We start from the raw sequence: 15624 nt of genomic DNA, 5'->3' as shown, positions 1-15624 counted from the left end.
CTTTTAAAATTTTTTCAACTGAACATTTTCAGATTTTTTTTACAGGAAATTTTGCATTTTATTTCATCTTGAAGTGTCATTTCATTTTTGGCTTTTGGAAGTGAAAACATTTTGGTTTTCTATGGTTTGTCTTTGGATTCCCCCCGCTTCTTTTTTTAATACATTCCCCTCCTTTTTCCACTGGAAACCAGGGAAAAACAGTAAGAAAATGTGGGAACTCCATTTTTGACACTTGAAAAACTAATAAAATATAAAAATGTTTCCCCGCTTTCCCACACATTCTTACTATTTCCCCCTGTTTCCAGTAGAAAAAGTAAAAAAGGAAGAGAAAGGGGGAATCCCCCAAAATAAAAATATTAAACCAGAACATTTACATTTTCAAAAACCAACAGAAAACATTATTTTAGAATCATAGAATCGTAGAACTGGAAGGGACCCCGAGAAGTCTCTAGTCCAGTCCTCTGCACTCATGGCAGGACTAAGTATTATCTAGATCACACCTGGCAGGTATTTCTCTAACCTGCTCTTAAACATCTCCAGAGATGGCGATTCCACAACCTCCCTAGGCAATTTGTTCCAGTGCTTAACCACCCTGACAGTTAGGAAGTTTTTCCTAATGTCCAACCTAACCTCCCTTGCTGCAATTTAAGCCCATTGCTTCTTGTCCTATCCTCAGAGATTAAAGAAAACAATTTTTCTCCCTCATCCTTGAAATAACTTTTATGTACCTGAAAACTTTATCATGTCACCCCTCAGTCTTCTCTTCTCCAGACTAAACAAACCCAACGTTTTCAATCTTCCTTCATAGGTCATGGTTTCTAGACCTTTAATAATTTTTGTTGCTCTTCTCCAGAATTTCTCCAGTTTCTCCACATCTTTCCTGAAATGTGGTGCCCAGAACTGGACACAATACTCCAGCTGAGGCCTTAACAGCACAGAGTAGAGCAGAAGAATTACTTCTTGTGTCTTGCTTACAACACTCCTGCTAATCCACCACAGAATGATATTTGCTTTTTTTTTTTTGCAACAGTGTTTCAGTGGTGACTCATATTTAGCTTGTGATCAACTATGACTCCCTTCCAACATCTATCGTCCAGTCCCAGCATCTGGCAGTCTGAGGTTTAGGGACATCCAGAGCATAGGGTTGCATCCCTGACCATCTTGGCTAATAGCCATTGATGGACCTATACTCCATTAATTTATCTAATTCTTTCTTGAACCAAGTTATACTTTTGTCCTTCACAAGATCACCTGGCAATGAGTTCCACAGGTTGACTGTGCATTGTGCAAAGTACTTCCCTTTTTATTTTTATTTTTTTTGTTTTATACATGCTGCCTTTAATTTCAATAGATGACCCCTGATTCTTGTGTTATGTGAAGGGATAAATCACACTTCCCTATTCACAATTTGATTAGACCTCTACCATAGCCCCTCTTAGTCATCTCCTTTCTAAACTGAACAGTCCCAGCCTTTTTAATCTGTCCTCTTATGGAAACTGTTTCATATCCCTAATCACTTGTGTTGCCCTTCTCTGCACCTTTTCTGATTCTAATATATGGCTTTTTGAGATGGGGGGACCAGAACTGTATGCAGTGTTCAAGGTACAGGTGTACTGTGGAGATGTAGTGGAATTATGATATTTTCTGTCTATCCCTTTCCTAATGGTTTCTAACATTCTGTTCGCTTTTCTTATTGCTGCTGCACATTGAGCAGATGTTTTCAGAGAACTATCCATGATGACTCCAAGATCTCTTTCTTGAGTGACAACAGCTCATTTAGACCCCATCATTTTGTATGGCTAGTTGGGATTATGTTTTCCAATGTGCATTACTTTTTATTGACATTGAATTTCATCTGCCATTTTGTTGCCCAGCCACCAGTCTTGTGAGATCCCTTTGTAACTCTTCACAGTCAGCTTTGGATTTAACTATTTTGAGTAATTTTGTATCATCTGCCAACTTTGCCACCTCACTGTTTACCCCTTTTTCCAGATCATTTATGAATATGTTGAATTGTACTGGCCCCAGTACAGACCCCACCCCTGGGGGACACCACTATTTACCTCTCTCCATTGTGAAAACTGACCATTTATTCCTACTCTTTGTTTCCTATCTTTTATCTAGCTACTGATTCATGAGAGGACATTTCCTCTTATTCCATGACAGCTTAGTTTGCTTAAGAGCCTTTGGTGAGGGAGTTTGTCAAAGGCTTTTTGCAAGTCCAAGTACACTATATCCACTGGATCACCCTTGTCTAGATTCTTGTTTACTCCCTCAGAGAATTCTAATAGATTGATGAGGCATGATTTCTCTTTACAAAAGCTGTATTGACTCTTCCCCAACATAGCATTTTCATTTATGTGTCTGATAATTCTGTTTTTTACTATAGTTTCAACCAATTTGCCTGGTACTGAAGTTAGGCTAACTGTCATGTAATTGCCAGGATCACCTTTGGAGCCTTTTTAAAAAATCAGCATTACATTAGTTGTGCTCGTCATCGGGTACAGAGGCTGATTTAAGCAGTAGTTACATACAATAGTTGTTATTTCTGCAATTGAATATTTGAGCTGCTTCAGAACTCTTGGGTGAATGTCATCTGGTCCTGGTGCCTTATTGCTATTTATCAATTTGTCCCCCAGCTATTATCCCTCAATCATGTAACTCTGGATCATGGCTGCTCAGAGACAGAGTTGTGTGGGTCTTCTCTATGTAGTCACTGTCTTTCCTTTAAAAGCTGTATAAACAAGCCACCAAAGCAACCCTCCCAAAAGCAAAGAAACAAGACGCTGAGTCATTCAATAGCCCCATTTATTAATTACATGACACTCTTCAGTTCTCATTTCAGCCATTGCCACTTTCCGTACGGGTTGTGGTTGGTGAAAGGCAGGGAGGCGGCGGGGGGTGGGGGGAAGCTGAGAAGGGGAATGGATGAGTGGGGCGCTGACTGATTTAACTGCTTATTTTCCTTTTTTGGGACCTTGTATTTAACTTGCGTCATGCGACTTTAGCTGAGGCAGGGCTGCAGCTAGCAGCTTGACAGGCCAATAATAACTGTGCAATCTACCGCACCCTGGCAGCCCAGGGACAAAGTTAATTAACCCCCTGCCCTTCTGAAGGGCTTATCACTCCCGATCACGTAGGGTGTATGACTCTCCAGGGCCAGGCCTGGCTCTCCCCTGGGTGTTTGTACAGCCCAGCACACAGAGGAGCCCCACAGAACTAAGCACCAGCCTCTGGGCGCACCCAGTGCTGCGCCAGGGGCCCCGGCAGCCGCTCTGTGCTGTGTGTTTGTACAGCGCCGAGCACAGCCCTGCCCGAGCGGGGTCTCTAGGCGCCGCGCCAACACCAGTCATCCGCAGGGCCACAGCTCAGACCCAGGCGGGAGCCCCGAGAGCCCCGAGCCCCGCCCAGGCTCTGCCGTGGGCCCCGCCCCGCGCTCCCGCCAGCGGCCCGGCCCCGCCCGCCCCGCCCCGCCCCGCCCCGCGCGGGGTACGTCGCGGCGCCCATCGCCATTGGCCGACTCGCAGCGCCCCCCCCCCGCCGGCAGTGGGCGGAGCCTCCGCAGCGCCCGCTCCGCTCGCGAGACTTGTGCGGACACCCCGCCCCCACCCGCTGCCGCCGCCAGCCCCGCGCCGCCGCTTCGCCTGCTGCCCGCCGGGCCGCGGCCGCCCATGGCGTCCGACAGCGACACCGAGGAGTTCTACGACGCGCCCGAGGACGTGCACCCGGGGGGCGCCTCCCCCGCCCCGTGAGTACCGGCCTCCCCTCCCCCCCACAGGTCCCAGCCGAGCGCCCCCGCCCGGCCTCTCCCCCCCCGCGCCGGGAACACCGGCCTCAGCCCCACCTCGGAGTATCGGGCACCCCCAGTCAGTCCCCCCCGCGCCGGGAATAGCTCCAGCCCCAGCACGGCCCCATTTCCCCTGGCTTCTTCCCCCCGGCCCCGCCTGCTGCCCCGGCCCTTCAGCTCCCCGTTGCCCCCCGCCCGTTGGGCCCTTCCCAAGTGGGGTGCGCCTGGGGCTCCCCCGCCCTGAGGGGCCGGGGGCGGGCGGGCGCTGCGGCGATGCATTCGGAGGGGAAGATGCTCTGTGGGGAAGCGGCGCTTCCCTTTGCACCGCCCCAGCCTGGGCAGGGCCGGCTCCGTCTCTGGGCAGGAGGCCTTCTGATGGCTAGTGTCAGGTAGTGGGAGAGGCAATCTCCTAGCTGACCTGCGCCGACTGCTGCCCTTGGGGTTAGATGGCTACGGCCTTGGGGCTGTTTCCTCTCTCCCAAAAAAGATCCCTAAGTCTTCAACTTGTTTGTCAGTGGGTGGGACACCCCCTCTGGGTGTTGAGGCACTATGTGGTGATTACAGCTGGATGGCATTAGGGTGTTCAATAATTATCTGACCTTACAGACTTAAAAAAAATATTTTCCTAATTGAGGTTGCTTCCAGACTCTTCTGTCAAAAGGTCCTTTGCTCCTTGAAGAATTATTCATGTTTGCTTTGGTGATTCAGATGTATGCGGTAGTAAAAACTTAAATGCAATAGAAATGGCTTCCTATGAAATAAAAAAATGTGGTGAAATTAGCTATTTAAAAAAAAAATTCCCTGCAGTCTTTGCAAGTCAAACTTTGCAGCATGGTGCCAATACATGAGATCATGAAAATGGCACTGATTGATTTGTATTCACTGTCCAAACTCAGAGAGAATCTGTATGGGAAAAGCAAATTAGATATTTATAAAGATCATGGAAGTGTTAATAACCATGTAAGAATTAATAACGAGTACTAGTTTTTAAATGCATAATTTTTAACTTCATAGTATTCAATTTAAGGCCTTCTTATGAGCTGAGATGCAGAGAGTGAAAACAGTTTCATGTTTATAAACACAAAGTTCATACCTAGGAAATACAGAGTTCTTGAGGCAATCTACAGGTTTTGTAGACCTTCAATATCATGTTTTATGTTACTTTTCTTTTATGTTGAACTTGGAGTTTAAGAATGCCTGTACAACTAACACGTCACACAAGACTCTGCAATTTAGATGATGGCATCTTTCATTCTAGAATATTTGTGCTACGTCATCTAGTTACTTATTTCATAGGATATACTCTTGCTAATGCTAGTTCAGTACCTATTGTCTTGAATTAGAGAGGGTAGGGTACCATTATCAATGTTAAAGTTCAAACCATTATAGTTTAGTAAAGCCAGATTGTCTACAGTTGTAACCTATGCTTGTTCGTATTGCGGGTTTTTGTTAATTGCTACAGCTGCATACTGTTTGAAAAACTTAGGTCTCGTATGTTTTCTGTGCTTCAGAAACAATTCTCTATTACTGAAAACTAATTATAGGTTTTGGTAGAACAAAAATGCTTAAAGTTTTCATTTTTATTTTGAATATAAAAGCTCTTTAATTGGCTGCACTTGATTACACAATTGCTGTTGGAGAGAAATATCTCACAGATGACAAATGGGAAATCAAAACTCTAACCCTATTCTTAGTATCTATTACATATATTAACATGTATATTGAGAATCATCTTTGTAAAATCATGTTTGCGTGCCCTGGTCAAGTAATGCATTGCCTTATATAAGGACATAAATATTTTTATTACATGCAGTAGAAGTTGGTGGTAGACATTACTTTTATATATAATCTAGGAACCACACTGAACCATAGAAGTAAGGCAAAATCAATTATGTAGAAAATTAGGCTTTTTTATGAAGTTAATTTTACCCTATGTGAACTATAGTGTGTGTGGTGCTTCATACCACTGATGTAGTGGTGTTCAGGTATTATAAAACATCTTATGGGTTAAATAAGAGGTTTTTTTATTTCAATGTAAAATCATAAAATGACCATCTGGAAATTGTGTATTAGCTAAAGCCACAACTACCCCTGCTGCAGATAAGTAAGCTTTTATTATAGTTACCTGTCACAAATGTCTTTCTTTTTAATTGTGTATTTTAAATAGTTATTAGCTGGATCAATTCTGTTTTGCGCATAGTCTGAACCAAAAACCATACATCCTTTGACCTTGCAGTGGAAGACCATATGTAGCTTGTTGAAAGAGCAGTAAGATATGGGATCCATTCCATTTTTAAAACTTTGAGTTAGTGTTTTAGTTTTAACAATCTGTATATCAACAAGCAGCCATGGTCCAGAGCAAAGCAATAGATACTGAGTCCATGCTGTCTGCACCCGCCCCGCCGCGCCCCCCCCCCCCCGGCACTTTTGTCAAAGCTAGTGCATTTTGCACCATCAGCTTTTTACGTGCACTCTGTCCTGGGCTATCTTAATGTCACAATGATGTATATTAGGGTTACTAGACCTGGTATTTGATTTTTTTCTAATGTCACTCACCGTAGTCATTCCTAGGTTGGATGTATAATTTAGTGGCCACCTTCAGGAAGCCTCTATAGAATAACCTGGAGACCTAGAGAATTACTCGTCTTACCCCATCTTGCACCTGACCCAGCTAATCTAGTACGCAGTAGCTGTATGATTTCCATGTAGAGCTGGTTGGAAAATTTTTGACAAAATGGGTTTTCATTGGAAAATGCTGATTTGTCAGAACTAAGGTTTTTTACAGGAACCTATCAGTTTTGGGAAGGTTTCTCTGGCCCAGATTGGATTCAAGAGAGACTGACCAATGTATAGTCCAGAATAGGCTATAGCCTGGTAGTTAGGGCACTTGCATGGAATGTGGTAGATCCAGGTTCAAGTCCTTGTCTCCAGTTTTTTGCAAAAAACTTTGAAAGATCTTGGGTTCATCCCAATGCAGAAATATAAATTCCTGGAAAATGTCATGCAATGTAAAAAGTTTCTCACCCAGCTCCAATTCCATCTCTGCCATTAGGTATAGAGCACGCATAACAGTAAAATTAAGCAGAAATATGGTTTCTCACAATTTCAATGATCTTTCATTAAAATTTGTAATTAATACTTGGGCTCAGGAGTACAAAACAGGAACTAATTTATGTGGTGTAATACTCCAAATACATGTGTCAAGGTTCCTCCCCCACTCTGAACTTTAGGGTACAGATGTGGGGACCTGCATAAACACCTCTAAGCTTAACTACCAGCTTAGATCTGGTCTCGCTGCCACCACTCTCAAGTACTAGCTCCCTTTTCTGGATAGTCTTGAGAGACTTTTTCACCGAGTCCCTGGTGAACACTGATCCAACGCCTTGGATCTTAACACAAGGAGAATTTAACCATCCCCCCATCTTTCCCCCACCAATTCCTGGTGAGTCCAGATCCAATCCCCTTGGATCTTAAAACAAAGAAAAATCAATCAGGTTCTTAAAAAGAAGGCTTTTAATTAAAGAAACAAAAGGTAAAAATCATCTCTGTAAAATCAGGATGGAAAATAACTTTACAGGGTAATCAGATTCAGAGAGCCCAGAGGAACCCCCTCTGGCCTTAGGTTCATAGTTACAGCAAACAGAGGTAAAATCCTCTCAGCAAAAAGGAACATTTACAAGTTGAGAAAACAAAAATAAAACTAACACGCCTTGCCTGGCTGTTTGTTACAAGTTTGAAATATGAGAGATTGGTTCAGAAAGATTTGGAGAGCCTGGATTGATGTCTGGTCCCTCTTAGACCCAAGAGCGAACAACCCCCAAAACAAAGAGCACAAACAAAAGACTTCCCCCTACCAAGATTTGAAAGTATCTTGTCCCCTTATTGGTCCTTTGGGTCAGGTGTCAGCCAGGTTTCCTGAGCTTCTTAACCCTTTACAGGTAAAAGGATTTTGGTGTCTCTGGCCGTGAGGGATTTTATAGTATTGTACACAGGAGGGCTATTCCCTTCCCTTTATAGTTATGACAACATGTTTTTGTGTTTTTTTTTAGTAGCAGGAAACAAGAGGCATAGCCTAATAGAATATGGGACTGGGTTCTAATCCCCTTACTGATATGGAAACCTCTGGCCTTGGACAAGTCTCACAACCTTTCTATTTCGCTGTCTGAAAATTAGGAATTATACTGCCTGCCCACGTTACAGGAGTATTGTGAAGACTGTTTTAAATAATTAAGCTTTAAAGTGCTAAGTATTATTACTAGCAAAACCAAGTATCATTTGTTAACTAGCTGTATTTTCAAATATTCCCACTGCATTCGGTCAAAATGCCTGCCATTATGTTTGACCCTCTCTGGGCACAAATCATTTAGAATTAATTGTAACATCTTTTGAAACTGGGCCCACTCCATCTGGCTCTTGTAGCATTTTTTGTTGCTACCTATACAATTCATATGCTTCTGAGGTTGGATAAACATTTTTTGTTTTAGGTTGTGGTCTGCTGTCCCTGTTGCTCTTGGAGGTTTCTGTGCATGTGTGAGGAACAGTATTTGAGTTGAGATCCACCAAAAGAAATATCCCTTGAGAGAGTAAGAACTGATTAGAGAGGCTCTTCCCATGCAGGGTATGTCTACATAGCAGCTGGGAGTTGTGGTTCCCAGTGCAGGTAGATATCCATGCACGAGCTCTGCTTGAGCTAGCACCTGATCATAGCAGTTTGGCCACTGAAGAAGAGGTTAGCAGAATCACTCAATACAAACATACCACACAAAGTGTAGTTCCTCTGACGCTTTGTTGGAGTTCTCTGCTCAGCGTAATGAGTCCTATGACAGCTTCTGAAGACTGGTACTTCAGACTATTTTTCTTGGTAATTTTTGCTAAAAACTTTTTCATGACTTAATTCATTTGATCCTTGGAAAGAACTTTAACACACTTACACAAAAAATATTCTTCAGTGCATTACAGATCTAAATGTGTATATCCTTCAGCATGGGGTGTGTGTATGTATTTAACAGCTTTAATGTGTCATACCTGAATTTTTTAAATTTGTTACTAATACAACTTTCTGTGCTTATAAAGGTCAAATACAGCATAAAGTTGGGCTTGATGTAAACAACATAAGTGGACAAGTAAACAACAAATGAAATGCTCACTGCTGAGTCTGACTTAAACAAAAACATGAATTTAACAACTTAACAAAATAGAAGTTTAATGGAAGCAGACACTTCACCTGTGTCTATACAAATGGCAATGTTTTAATGCCACTGACTTGTCCACTGGGACAACTGTATTAAAATCATCTTGTAAAGCTGTGCAGAACTTTGATTTTTATTGCCTTTCCAGTGGACCGCATGTCTTGTTTTTTAGCCGCCTTACCAAATAGCACATCAACATGTCATCAATAACATATCGTATCAAGTTGACATATTGACCTTGTTGTATATGACCTAATGTACTTAGTCAGTTTATGAATGCTTTTATTTACATCCTGCTTACATGACTAGGTGTTTAAAAATTGTTTAAAAAACTATGTAAATCTCTTCTATACAACAAGAGAGAGTGGCTGTATACTTTCATGTTCTAGTTTTTAATAGCATATCAGTAGGATTCAGAATATTGGGGCAATATCCTCATGTCGGGGCAAATGACTTAACCTCCCACCCCAAAATAGTCAATTTAGACATTGCAAAACATTCATGGGCACCCATATCATTGCTGGGACAGACCTTTTCGCAGTTCCCTTGTGTTCTGTTTCTGCCAAGAGTAGGAATAGATTTGAAGGGGGCTGGAGTTGTGCTTGGAAAGCATGACTTGGTCTGATTAACTGCATGTTCATTCATACGTGTGCATTCAAAGCCCAGGCTAAAAGTTAGGATGGTATTCCAGTGTTTCTGTGGGGAGATCCATCAATATCATCAGGATTTATTTAAAAAAAAAAGTTAGCGTTTTTGGTTACAGGGATATGTTCTGATAATGAACCAGAGTCATGCTGTCTTGCCGAGACAGCATACAAGTCAAACAGTAGCTCAGATATGTAGACTACACTACTTATATCAGTTGAATATTGACTCTGAAGTTTAATGGTTTAAATATCATTAACAATTTCACTTCTGAACATGTCAGCAAAAGAAGACTGACTTTAGAGGTGGAAAAAATGTATTGGGCCACCTACTTCCTTCTCTGAGGCCTGAATAAGATTTTCACAATGTGTATATTCTCAGGGCTTTTTCCAGACTAATTACGGTAGAAATGGCTCAAGCAGTGTGGTTTCCATCATAGCTAAGGAGACTGGTCTTTAGAAGTTTCCCTAAGCATTATTCTTTTTTTCTTAATACCATTATTTTTAGTTTGACCCCAGTGTTCAACGTGAAAGGAATTAGAGGGGTAAAAGCTACCTATGGATGGGGTGTTATAAATTGGGCATTGGTTTTCAGTTTGACACCTGTGTGGACCATACACCACACTACACAGGTGACAGTTCTTGTTGCTGAGTGCTTGCAGTGTAATCTCTCTTCAAAAGTTTGGTTTGGTCATATTGACATAATAGCCGCAGGTTAGGTTTTTCACTGTTAAGGGTGTCCACACGTGTAAGTGTCTAGCTAAAACTTGGAGCTGATGGAAGAAATGTGTAAATCAATAAATTTAATGTTTGATTGTTTCATATAACCAGCTTCTTCCCTCAGTTTCCTGGGCCTTGGGGAGCAGTGGCTTTAGCACAGCTCCCCTACTCGAACTGCACTTTGACATTAATTTCTGTCATTACCAATGAAACTTAGTCGAGTGACAACCATTGGTGTTTGAAAACCCTTTAAGTTTTGATGGTGGTGTGGAGAGAAAACACCCCAAGTCCTACTTATGATTAAATTGTGTTGCTAAGCTAGAATTCTTTACGTCTAATAGCTTGAACTCATCTTTATTAAGTTATTTATTTTTTCACTTGTGAACTTGCTTGGTATGTTAGTTTTGTTTTTCAGCTCTAAATCTTAGTATAATGGTAGGGCTATTGTATTGCCTAGAACACCTCGTGTAGCTTTTTAAAAAATGGTCTGGACTAAGGTATAAACAGAATAGCTTTGAGGAATAGCACAAAGTTGCTGTTTTGTTGAAAATATCTGATTAGTTATTTTAGAGCTGTGTTTTTTAAGCAGCTGTCAAGTTTCTTACTGCAGTACTATGTAGGAGTAGTTTGTATTTTGGAGAATGGAAAACTTGTTTTTCCACATCTAGCAGCACTGTTGGGAAGGCTGGGTTTAAACACCCCATGCTGCTGCTCTTATTGATAGGCCAACTTTTCTGCAGATGTCTTCACATATGATTTGGGAGGAGCGGTTAACATTCCACAAAAGGCAGTAATTGGGATGTATGACTCTGAAGCACAAAGCCAGCATTTCAGGGAAATCAAAAATACAAGAGGAGTCTAAGTATGCAAGGCTATCATTACATTGTAAATTCTTCAAAATAGTGACTTGATTTGGTATTTTTATCTGTTGCATGGTGATATTCATAGTAACAGCATAAATGATTTTAACAGGAATCACAGTTAGCAGTGAGGATTTTGTATGACTACACTATTGTGCTTAGTCAGTTGAATCTCACTTATGGGCTGCATACACTGGTGGCAATGTTACTTGAAAACCCTGCTTGTCCCTCAAAAAAGAATATTGTGACTCCTGTCTTTAAAATCTTGTGGCTGTCATTCTGTTTAACACAACTTCAAGAAAAACCTTCTGATTGCAGCCAAATATTAAGCAATGCCCTTAAAGAATTGTCTACTCCAATATTACTGTGACCCTGTGTGCATAGGAATATCTTTCAAAAATTTCCCACCACTGAATGATAGTGGTTCAGTTTTCTGGTGTTAGCAGCTTTGGGGAATGCAACTGCTGCTGTTTTAAGCACCATGTTGTCTAACACTCAACTGGGGTCACGTCAAACCTCATTTCTTGCTTTGCATGCAGCCATAAATATCTTGAACAATGTCCACTGTGATTTATGTGGCAGAGTACAGGAACCTAACAGTAGGAATAGACTGGTTTTGATAATTGCAGACTCAGGAAGCCCAACCACTCTAGCAAATAATGAGTTAGAATGGATGTAACATTTCTAATTCTCTGTGTGAGAAATCTATTGAGATGAAAGTGTCTGGTCAGTATATGAAGTGTAATAATTTGTGATTCTTTATGCTCTTCTATGACAAACATCAGTTTTGCCTCCCAACACTACTGTGAAATGTATTATCTCCATTTTACAGACAAGGAGACTGAAGCATAGAGTAAGTGACATGCCCAAAGTTGCTCCCACCTCTCCTGCTGTGTTCTGCCCACTTTTCAGGCCTTGTCACTCCCTTTGTTGCCTCATCCCACTCTCACCTTTGTGCTTCTTGACATGCTGCTCCTTACACTTGCAGATGCCATTCCAGACATATCAGAATTTGTAATTTGCCCATTATAAAATTATTCAAATTTTTTCTTTTAACCTTTGTCTCTCCTTTCCCTTGCCCCTCCCTTTGTCATCTTATGACCTAACTTCTATTGCAAGACTGAACTTTTCAAAGGAGACTTGGGTTCCCAACTCCCACTGCAACTCAGTAAGAGTTGGATGCCCAAGGCTCCTTTGACAATCACAACCTCAACTCCTTCAGGAAGCATCATGCAAAACTATGGTGCTATGTAAATGTTTAGTATGGATAAAAATCCATACAAGTAACTGCATATAATGCAATTTATCCCGAGGATTAAGGGCTGAGCTTGCCCTTCCAGATTGGGGACTTCAGTAAGATTAAATATGCTAAACCAGATGTTTAGGGAGCTAAGGCATTCCCTCTAGCTGAGCCTATATGCTTCATTGCCAAAGTATATCTTCTTTCATTTTATTTGTAACTATGCTTCTATGACTGGACATATGGAGAGAGTCAGTCTCTCAGATAACTGGGTCCTGGACCATGTCAGCCTTAATTAGTTTTCTGTACATCACTGAGGAAAATAACTTGGGCATTGTTATGGACTGATCAATGAGCACATCTGCTCAGTGTGCAGCTAGGGTCAAAATGCATCCTAGATGACAGGCTGTATTAATAGAGAATAAAACTGAAAATATTGTAATGACCCTATATAAACAGATGGAATGCCCTTATCTGGACTACTATTTTTAGGTTTGGTCACCCCATTTCAAAAAGGGTATAGTGATAGAAGGGGTTCCAAGAATGGCAATGAAGATTAATAGAGACATGAAGATTTTCAGGAGAGGAAAGTGATTCAGGCTCTTCAGTTCAGAGAAGAGGCAAGTGAGATGGTAGAGATAATGAATTGTATAGATAAAGTCACTCATAGGCATTTATTTACTCTATCTCATATCACAAGAAAAAGGTGTCACCCAAATGGAAACAGTAGCAGACTTAATACTGATAAGGGGATACTTCTTGTGAACTACACACAGGAAACTTGGAACTTCTCGTTACAGGAGATTGGGGCAGAGAATTGTAGGATTAAAAAAAGAATTAGACTTCCATGGACTATAAAATATCCTCTGTTACATTAACTAGGTAGGGTAAATAGTTGAGGGTTTCAGCGCTCATGCTTTTGGTATGTAAGCCAACCACTAGTTTTTTGGGGATTACGATCTAACTATCCTAAGGCTATTATATTATTAGAGTTTTAAACTTTGAAGCATCTCATACTGGCCATTATTAGAGACTAGGTAAAACGCTGATGTGACATGTATGGTAATTCCTTTGTTCCTATACTTATTTTAACCAACATCTAAAACTGCACTCGGAGTGAATCGGTAGCCAGTGCAGTGTATGGTGCATTAATTATATCCTTGAAACGGCTCGCCCCTCCTGAGACAAGCTTCTTTGTTCTCTATCAGCTGACATTTCCAAATGTTTTCCAAGGGTAGCTCAAGTAGAGTACATAGTAGTGATGTATCCTTGTGATTACAAAGGTCTAGACTACTGCAGTAAGATCTGCAGGTAGGAATAATTGCAGCCTCTACCAGCCATAGGTCGTAGGAAGGAGGAAAACATTACATGTTCTTGGTGTCACATGGAAATCAAAGAGCAGTAATGGATATGATGACTGGACTGGGCTGACTGAGGTCAAACACATACCACCTGTACAAGATGGTCTTGTGGCTTCAGTCCAGTCCTGTTTCCCTCTTCCTGTCAGCCTCATCTTCCTCTTACCTAGGCTGATCCTAAGCCAGTTTGCTCCCCTCTTGTTCCTTCATCCCAGGAAAGCAAGCAGATTACAGTTAAGGGATTTGACAAAAGGTTTGTGTCGTTCATAGACACATTAAAATTTAAGCTCAGAAGGGACCATCATGATCATCTAGTCTGACCACTTACATGTTGCAAGACACAGAATCTCACCCACCCACTCCTGTAATAGACCCCTAACTTCTGCCTGAGTTACTGATGTTCTCAAATCATGGTTTAAAGACTTCAAGTTACAAAGAATCCAGCATTTACACTTGTTTAAACCTGCAAGTGACCCATGCTGCAGAGGAAGGGGAAACCCCCCAGGTTCTTGGCCAATCTGACCTGGGGGAAAATTCCTTCCTGACGTCAAATATGACAATCAGTTAGACCATGAGCATGTGGGCAAGACCTACCAGCCAGACACCTTTAATAACTCAGAGCCTTTCCCATCTAGTGTCTCATCATCAGCCGTTGGAGAGATTTGCTACTAGCCATCGCAAATCGGCTACACGTCATTGTAGGCAGTCTCATCATATCATCACCTCCTTATCAAGCTCAGTCTTGAAACCAGTTAGGTTTTTTGCCCCCACTGCTCCCCTTGGAGCTCCAGAACTTCACTCTGACGGTTAGAAACCTTCACCTAATTTCAAGCCTAAACTTGTTGATGGCCAGTTTATATCCCTTGTATTTGTGTCCATATAGCTTTTCTCCCTCCCTGGTATTTATTCTTCTGATGTATTTATAGAGAGCAATCATATCTCCCTCATCCTTCTCTTGGTTAGGCAGAACAAGCCAAGATCTTTTGAGTCTCCTCTCATGAGAGAGGTTTTCCATTTCTCCGGGCATCCTGGTAGCCCTTCTCTGCACCTGTTCCAGTTCAGATTCATCTTTCTTAAACATGGGAGATGAGAACTGCACACAGTGTTCTAGACGAGATCTCACCAGTGCCTTGTATAATGGTTCTAACACTTCCCAGTCTCTACTGGAAATACCTCACCTGATGTGTCCTAGGACTGCATTAGCCTTTTTCACAGCTAGATCACCTTGGCAGCTCATAGTCCTCCTGTGATCAACCAAAACACCCACATCTTTCTCCTCCTCCTGTCAATTCCAACTGTGAATGCCCCCCAGCTAATAGGAAAAAATCTTCTTGTTAGTCCCTAAATGCATGACTTTGCACTATTAAATTTCATCCCATTTCTATTACTCCAGTTTACAAGGTCATCCAGATCTTTTTGTAAGATGTTCCGGTTCTCCTCCGTATTAGCAATACCTCCCAACTTTGTGTCATTTGCAAATTTTATTAGTGCATCCCACTTTTTATCAATAATAAAAATGTTAAATATTATTGGTCCCAAGACCAGTCCCTGAGGAACTGCACTAGTAACCTCCCTCCATCCTGACAGTTCACCTTTCAGTATAATCCCACTGTAGCCTCCCCTTTAACCAGTCCTTATCCACCTTTCAATTCTCATTAATCCCCATCTTCTCCAATATAACTAATAATTTCCCATGTAGAATTGTATCAAATGCCTTACTGAAATCCAGGTGGATTAGATCAACTTCTTTTCTTAGACAAAGGAAATGCAGTAATCTTCTCAAAGATGATGTATCATGGACAATGCAGGCCTAAATGTCTCCTGTT

General features: G+C 41.7%; 1 protein-coding gene across 2 annotated transcripts in view; it reads left to right on the top strand.

The window, feature by feature from the left end:
• Positions 1-3608: 3608 nt before the first annotated feature.
• WDR44 (WD repeat domain 44) overlaps positions 3609-15624 on the top strand; it is a 57171-nt gene continuing 45155 nt past the window's right edge. For both annotated transcript variants that reach the window (XM_039488295.1, XM_039488294.1), the window contains exon 1: positions 3609-3748. In XM_039488295.1, the coding sequence (XP_039344229.1) occupies positions 3672-3748 (77 nt within the window). In that variant the 5' untranslated portion in view covers positions 3609-3671. The remainder of the gene's footprint in view (positions 3749-15624) is intronic.

Source organism: Mauremys reevesii, linkage group 9, assembly GCF_016161935.1.
Source record: "Mauremys reevesii isolate NIE-2019 linkage group 9, ASM1616193v1, whole genome shotgun sequence".
Taxonomy (NCBI): Eukaryota; Metazoa; Chordata; order Testudines; family Geoemydidae; genus Mauremys; species Mauremys reevesii.
This window is presented reverse-complemented; position numbering and strand designations above follow the sequence as displayed.